The 7500-nt window shown below is 44.1% G+C and overlaps 1 protein-coding gene across 1 annotated transcript in view; it reads right to left on the minus strand.

The window, feature by feature from the left end:
* Positions 1-7500, minus strand: part of LOC135103802 (proteoglycan Cow-like) — a 197273-nt gene that overhangs the window by 9578 nt on the left and 180195 nt on the right. The window contains exons 6-8 of the mRNA XM_064010572.1: positions 5939-6264; positions 3741-3822; positions 1343-1444 (exon numbers count right to left, since the gene is read on the minus strand). Of these exons, the coding sequence (XP_063866642.1) occupies positions 1343-1444; positions 3741-3822; positions 5939-6264 (510 nt within the window). The remainder of the gene's footprint in view (positions 1-1342; positions 1445-3740; positions 3823-5938; positions 6265-7500) is intronic.

Here is a 7500-nt window from a genome sequence, read left to right on the forward strand (position 1 = left end):
ATAGAAGGAAACAGAGTAGGAGAAAGAAGAGGTGGAAGAAGAACATGAAAAGGACGTGGACGAATGAAGGGGATAAAGAAGGACACAAAGAAGAGGAGAAGGAGGAGGAGGAAAAGGAGGAGGAGGAGGAAAATTAGCACAGACTCAAGAACATTTTTTTTTTTTTATCAATATGAGACCGTGTGTTTGTGTGTGTGTGTGTGTGTGTGTGTGTGTGTGTGTGTGTGTGTGTGTGTGTGTGAAGCAAGTTATCATTGTTCTATTTTTAACTTCCTTCACAATTTTACTCAGCAGCTTTTGAAAGACACTGTTCTACCTGATGGCATTGTCCCTTTGCTTCTATTTCGAGTCAGTCTCTGCAATGCTTTTGTTTATTTATATCCCGACGGAGAGGCGCACTGCTGCTTTAGGCATAACACCCTCACTGCAGCCATCTAACTTTCTCCTGCAGGGGCGGAGAGGGGATGGAAGAGAGGCGAGAAGGGAGAGGGAGAGGTTGGAGGAGGATGGAATGGGACAGGTGGGTGGGTGGGTGGGTCGGGAAAGTTACCTGTGTGTCTGGGGAGGGAAAAAAGATGGGGGAGGTAAGGCGAGAAGGGGAGATGGGGAGGTGGGGAGGTAAGGTGGTGAAGAAGGGGAGACGGGGAGATGGAGAGGTAAGACAGCGAAGATGGGGAGGTGGGTAAGTAAGGCTTTGGGAGAAGGGGAGAAAGGGGGGGACTCCGCGTTACCTGAGGGGAGGTGAAAGGGTACATTCCCATGGACAGGGATGGGATGGGATGGGAGGGGGAGGGGAGGGGAGAGGAAGGTTGGAGAGATAGAGGAGATAATGGAGATGGTGGAGTAGATAATAACGTTATTGGAGAGACTGAGATAGGAGGAGGAGGAGGAGGTGAAGAAGAAGAAGATATGGTGTCTTTGAAAGCTTGTGATGAAGGATAGGACAGGACGAGGATAGGAAGAGAGAGAGGAAAGAGTGGGAAGGATAGGGTGAAGTATGTAGGGATGGTAGGGAGTATAGGACAGGAAAGGATCAGGACACGGTAGGATGGATAGGATGAGAAAGGATAGAGTGAAGTATTTAGGAATGGTAGGAATGAAGGATGGCTGCATAGGATAGAAAAAGGTGAGGAGTCGATGGGAAGAGATAGGCTGAGGGATAAAGGGTTGTTAGAAGTAAGCATAGGACAAGAAATAAAATAGGATGAGGAGGTAGGATGTCATGGGGTTAGGATAGAAGAAAGGGGTGGGGGGCGTAGCGGGGAAGGATAGATTGAGGTACCGTAGGATGTCATGGGGTAAAGGTGGGGGCACGGGGAGGGGGTCAGGGCGCGGTACTCACCCTTGTTTGCCACGGTGGGTCGGCTGCGGGAGTCTGCCATGATGACGGAGAACCAGTCCAGCATCCTGTTGCCCATAGCCTCCAGCGCCTTCTGCGTGCACTCTGCGGGGCGACACTTGGTCAGGCACACGTCTGGCGCATCCGTCACCTCATGCACCTGCTTACCTTTTGATTTGTTTATTGATTTGTCTTTTATTTTTCATCTATCAATCGGTCTGTCTGTCTGTCTGTCTGTCTGTCTGTCTGTCTGTCTGTATCTATCTATCTATCTATCTATCTATCTATCTATCTATCTATCTATCTCTATCTATCTATCTATTTATCTATCTATTTATCTATCTATCTATCTATCTATCTGTCTGTCTGTCTCTTTCTATATATTTATCTGGTATATTTTAATTTAAGGTTGAATGAGCAACCTGATTGGGAAAACTTTTGTATTTACTTATTTTTTTTTTTGGGGGGGAGCGGGGGTGGAAGCAGCGGAGATGAAGTAAGCCTTGTTTGGATCACTTATAGAGCTTGGCCAGCATCCTTCACACGCGAAAAGACAGCACACATTTTACCTGCTAATCCCCCACGTTTCGTTTGCACAAGGACTGCCACGTGTAGGTCTGATGGCGTCTTGCAGCTCCCTTACTTCCTGGATGATCGTATGTTTTAAGTCGTGCAGCAATCACTCGCGTCCCCACACCTGTGATTCCGTGCACCTGTCATCGCCTCCTGCTCCTGCCTCGCCTAACAAAGCTACACACCTGCCTGTCTGCACATCTGTCACGCTCTCCACTTACCTTTGATTCGCGCCTTCCGCACCTTTCTCCCAATTACTCAGGCGTCACGTTCACTGCACACTCTAGTTACACGTCTTGCCGCCTGTCACACTTCCCTCACACCCTGACTTGATTCTCTTGGCGCGTGTATGTATTTCATCAGCCCTGACGTGACTCTCTCTCTCTCTGTCTCCGTCTCTGGCTCTGGCTCTGGCTCTGGCTGTGGTTCTGACTCTCTCTCTCTAAACACACACAAACACACAATGCACTCACTCACTCACTCACTCAATGCTTAATCGACCAAGTTCCCGCAAAGTTAACCTCATGAAACTGCTCCCATTCTGAATTTCCTGCCACGCATTAAATAAAACTTAGGTAAACCCAACCTAACCTAACCCTCTTCCTCCTACCACAACTGCTTTTGGAATATTCCCCGCCACACCTTCCCCCCAGCACCACCACCATCACCATCACCACCACCATCTCCCTCCCTCCTGCAGCTTTAAATGTCCCTGTATATTAAAACCGGACCCAAGCTACACGGCGTAACATTGGCGACGGCAGGACAAGAATGCTCCCGGACGCTGCCTGCCTGCCTGCCTGCCTCGCTCGCTCGCTCGCTTGCTGGCTGGCTGGCTGGCTGGCTGGCTGGCTGGCTGGGATGTGGCTTTCGTTTAACATTCACGGAGTTGGTTTGGAAAGTTGTAACATGGCGATGCTGGTGGTGGTAGTGGTGGAGGAGGAATAAGTGGAGGTACAGGAGAGAGAGGAAAGCAATGATTCGTGGCATTCAGAACTAGTTTAGGGGACAGTGAGGGTAAGGAAAGCAACGCTGAGTGAATTTCTATTGATGTGAGAGGAGGATGATGATGAAGACTGTGAAGAAGAGGATAACGACGAAAGCTGGTGGGGAGGAGGAGGATAAGGAGAGGAAGATGAGGGGTGGTTTTGAGTAGGCAGTGGAAGAAGTAGAGGAGATAAATGGGTAAAAATAAGTGAAGATAATGAGGTCGACGAAGGACGGGAAGAGGAGGAGGGTAAGGAGAGGAAAAGTAAAAGGGATAAATTAGAGAAAAAAAACAAGTGAAAACAAGTAAGAGGAATAGCGAATGGGTAAGAAGACAAGCAAGAGAAATGAAAAAAAAGAAAATATAAAATAGTAAGCGTGACTAAGGAAGAGATGTAGAGGAACAAATTATAGAAGACAGGAAGAAAATCGAGGAGTATGAAAAAAAAAAGACGTAACTTAAGATCGCAAAAGCAAATAAAGAAGATACATAAGAAGAACAAATCAAAGAAAAAAGTAGAAGAAAATCGAGAGGAGAAACGGAGAAAACAACAGCAGCAACAACAACAACAACCACCACCACCACCACCACCACCACCACCACAACAACAACAACAATAACAAAACAATAACAACAGCAACAACAAAGCGTAAATTAACAACATAAAAGCGAATAGAAAAGAGATTAAAAAAAGAGGCAAAACAAATTAAGAGATAAGCAAGAAAAAAAAAAGAAAATCGAGATGCAATGAGCAGGAAGAGACAACACAGGTAAAAGAAGCGGGAGGAGGCAGCAGGAGGAGGCAGCAGAAGGAGGAGCAGGAAGCGGGGTGGCACTCACCGTTGGGACCCCACACCGTGTTGGAGGTCTTGTATTTGTTCTCGTCGTTGTTGTTACGGTGGGACCAGGGGCGACGCTGGGCCTGGAGGGGTGGGGAGGGGGGGGAAGGAGAGACGGAGTGAGATGTTGTGGTCACCGGTACACACACACACACACACACACACACACACACACACACACACACACACACACACACACACACACACACACACACACGTTGATATGATCGTAAATTATATGTTTGTCATTTTTTCTGTATTGTACTTTTTAATTTCCTGTTTTTGAGTAAGAAATAAAGTGAAAAGTTTCGTTTTTGTTTCCTTTTTATTCCTTCTTGTCTTTTTTTAATTCCGTCATATTACGATTCTTAGTAAAAACTGAAATGAAAATAGAATAAAATAGGAGGTTTAATTATTGCATTCTTTGTTATTTTCATTCGTTTACCTAATTTTTTTTTCAGTAAGAATGTAAAGGTCAGGAATTAAAAAGTCAGTCTTCTGTGCTAAGAATAAGATCAGAGGGATTAATTATGAAGACAAGTTCTAAACCGTATTGATCTTTAGTGATAGAATCTTATTTATTTATTTATTTATTTATTTATTTTTATATATACAGTTCGGTAATTTGTCAGATTTTTTTATAAGTTTAATCTTAACTCGTTTTTGTTTGTTTCTATTGTTATTTGATGAATCATTCTTACTTTTCTATCAATAAGTTTAATTCCACCTCGTTATTGTTTCTTTTTATAATAATTTGGCAAGGGAATCATATTTTTCTGTCTATAAGTCTTAGTCATTATAGTGTCTTTTTATCGTCATTTGGCGACGGAATCTTATTTTTCTATCTGTAAGTCTAATTCTGAGTCGGTATTGCTTATTTTTACTGTTATTTCGTGAATGAATCTTATTTTCTGTCTATAAGTTTAATTCTGGGTGAGTTGATTAGCGGGTCAAGTGGCTGGAGAGACGCAGTGTTCATGAGGCTTGAGGAAATATTTGGCAGTGACTATTTTAAAACATTTTTATATCTCACCCTGATACTTCTCCTTTATGTCACTATTTTCAGTTCGTTCATCTAACATTCATCTCAATAGGTCAACTTTATTCTCCCTTTTTTTTTCACTATTTTCAGTTCCAATGGCAATGTTTCACTATTTATGGGGCGTTAATTTGATGTAAAACTCATCTTTCTTCTATTATCTATTCTATTATCTATTCTCTTATTGTATATTTCAACGGTACTCGTTAACTATAAACTTTTTCCTTTTCATATCCGGGCCTTAACTGTCCCTCCCTCTGCACATCCAGTGGAAATGTTTCACTATACAGCTATTACGTTAATTTAATGTGACACTCATCTTTATTTTACTATTTATTCTCTTACGTTTTTCACCGTCAATCGCTAACTGTAACTTTTCCTTTTCACTTCCAGCCCGTAACTGTCTCCGTTTTTTTAATTGCCAATACCAACTATTCCTCCTTTCCTCCACTAGAAGCCCATAACTATTCCTCTTTCTATATGCCACCAATCCTAACTTACATAGGCTAACGTAACCCAATCCTATTATTTTTTTTACCTCCTTTTCCACCTCAGATTCTTAACTCTTTCCTTTCATCACCAATGCCTAACTATTTCTCCTGTTTTTCCTTCTCTGCCAATCCTTAACCCTTTCACTGCCAAGGTCATGCTTCGTTAGAGCACAGTAAACATTGTTATGGATGCAGAAAATAGAGAGAAGGGAGTTGATTTTTGCTTTTCTAGGGTAAAAAGAGGCTCTCTCTCTCTCTCTCTCTCTCTCTCTCTCTCTCTCTCTCTCTCTCTCTCTCTCTCTCTCTCTCTCTCTCTCTCTCTCTCTCTCTCTCTCTCTCTAAAAACCATAATAAAATCCTTACATACTATCACAAACTCACAAACTCACATACTCATAACACAGACACACACACACACACACACACACACACACACACACACACACACACACACACACACACACACACACACACACACACACACACACACACACACACACTGACAAACCTTTCAAAAACCCCAAAAAGAAGTTAAGTAATCTAAAAAGAGCCATTTAGGAGACCGTAACACCAGAATAATCGCCTTAAAAGTTGTGTAAGTGATGAGGTGAAGGGCTGTGTGGCAACGAAAGGCTTAACGAGCTGTAGAAGACGCTGACGAACACTCACATTGTACTTATCGAGTCTCCCGTAAGCGTCCTTGCCGTGCTTGAATCCTTTGCCTCCCTTCTTGTTCTTGTTGAAGCGACTCCTGACCCTATTGTTGTATTTGTCCCCAGCCTTGTTGTGCTTCTCCCTCCTGCCGCCACGCCCCTGCTGCCCCCTGCCGCCCCTTGTGGTGTTCTCCCGTCCCTCTGCCCTGCTGGAGGTCTCTGCCGGGGAGGAGGTCTGGGCTGAAGATCCTGTGGCGTCCTGGGTGGTGGCGCGAAGCTTGGTGAGGTAGGCGTCCTTCCGTTCACGAAGTCTCTCCTTCTTGGCCAGGTGAGGGCTGGCGTCTGGAAGGTGATGGGTGTGTTAGTGCCTTCTGTGGGTGTTGAAGGCTTGTAGTACGGAGATTTGATAATGTGTTTTGGGTGTTCGTCTGGGATATTTAGCTAAGGTTTTATAATTTGACTGCCACGTGTAGGGTCTGATGGATTCTTGCAGCTTCCTTTATGTTCTTTAGTAAGGTGATTGAGTTTTCGTTCCTTTGCGGTGTTTAGGTCTGTGAGAGGATGGACTGGTGAATGTCTTGTGTGTGGAATGTTCGTAGGAGGACATTTAGCTGAGGTGAGGCGTGTGTTGGTTCTTCCTGTGGGTTTGGAAACTTAGACAGGGAGTTTTTTGGTGTTTGTCTTACGTATTTAATGCTTATGAAGAACACTTAGCTATGGGATTATTTGGTGAATGTCCTTTGAGTGGAGTGTTCATGGGGGATGTTTAAGTGAAGGAATATCGTGAATGTTGTAGTGAATGTTGTGGTGGCGTGAATGTAGTGAATGTTGTGGTGGCGTGAATGTAGTGAATGTTGTGGTGGCGTGAATGTAGTGAATGTTGTGGTGGCGTGAATGTAGTGAATGTTGTGGTGGCGTGAATGTAGTGAATGTTGTGGTGGCGTGAATACTCGTAATGTAGTGAATGTTGTGGTGGCGTGAATGTTGTAGTGAATGTTGTGGTGGCGTGAATGTAGTGAATGTTGTGGTGGCGTGAATGTAGTGAATGTTGTGGTGGCGTGAATGTAGTGAATGTTGTGGTGGCGTGAATGTCAAATGTTGGTCTCTCAGATATGAAGTCATCGGTCTCTGAAATAAATGGAAAACAAAAAGAATTTAAGAGGAAGATGAAAAGTTCCCTAACAGTAGATCCCTAGAGAGAGAGAGAGAGAGAGAGAGAGAGAGAGAGAGAGAGAGAGAGAGAGAGAGAGAGAGAGAGAGAGAGAGAGAGAGAGAGAGAGAGAGAGAGAGAGAGTAATTCTCACTCCACTCTCACTCTCCTCTCCCTTGTCTCCTGCTAAAAAAAAAAAAAAGTTAATTTAGTTCTCGAAGTATCCTGATACTCTCCTCTTGAAAGTCTAAGTTTCAGGAAGGTGGAAGACAGAGGAAGAAGGCGGCGGGTGTGGGAAGGAGGGAGGGAGGGAGGGAGGGAGGAAGGGAGGGAGGGAGGTGGCTGGTGTTCTAAAGGTTAACAGTGAATAGAATAAAGACTTGGGCACCAGTTAACACTCCCATTAGTCCTGTGGGAAGTATAGGAAA

This window comes from Scylla paramamosain, chromosome 9 (assembly GCF_035594125.1).
Source record: "Scylla paramamosain isolate STU-SP2022 chromosome 9, ASM3559412v1, whole genome shotgun sequence".
In the NCBI taxonomy this organism is placed as follows: domain Eukaryota; kingdom Metazoa; phylum Arthropoda; class Malacostraca; order Decapoda; family Portunidae; genus Scylla; species Scylla paramamosain.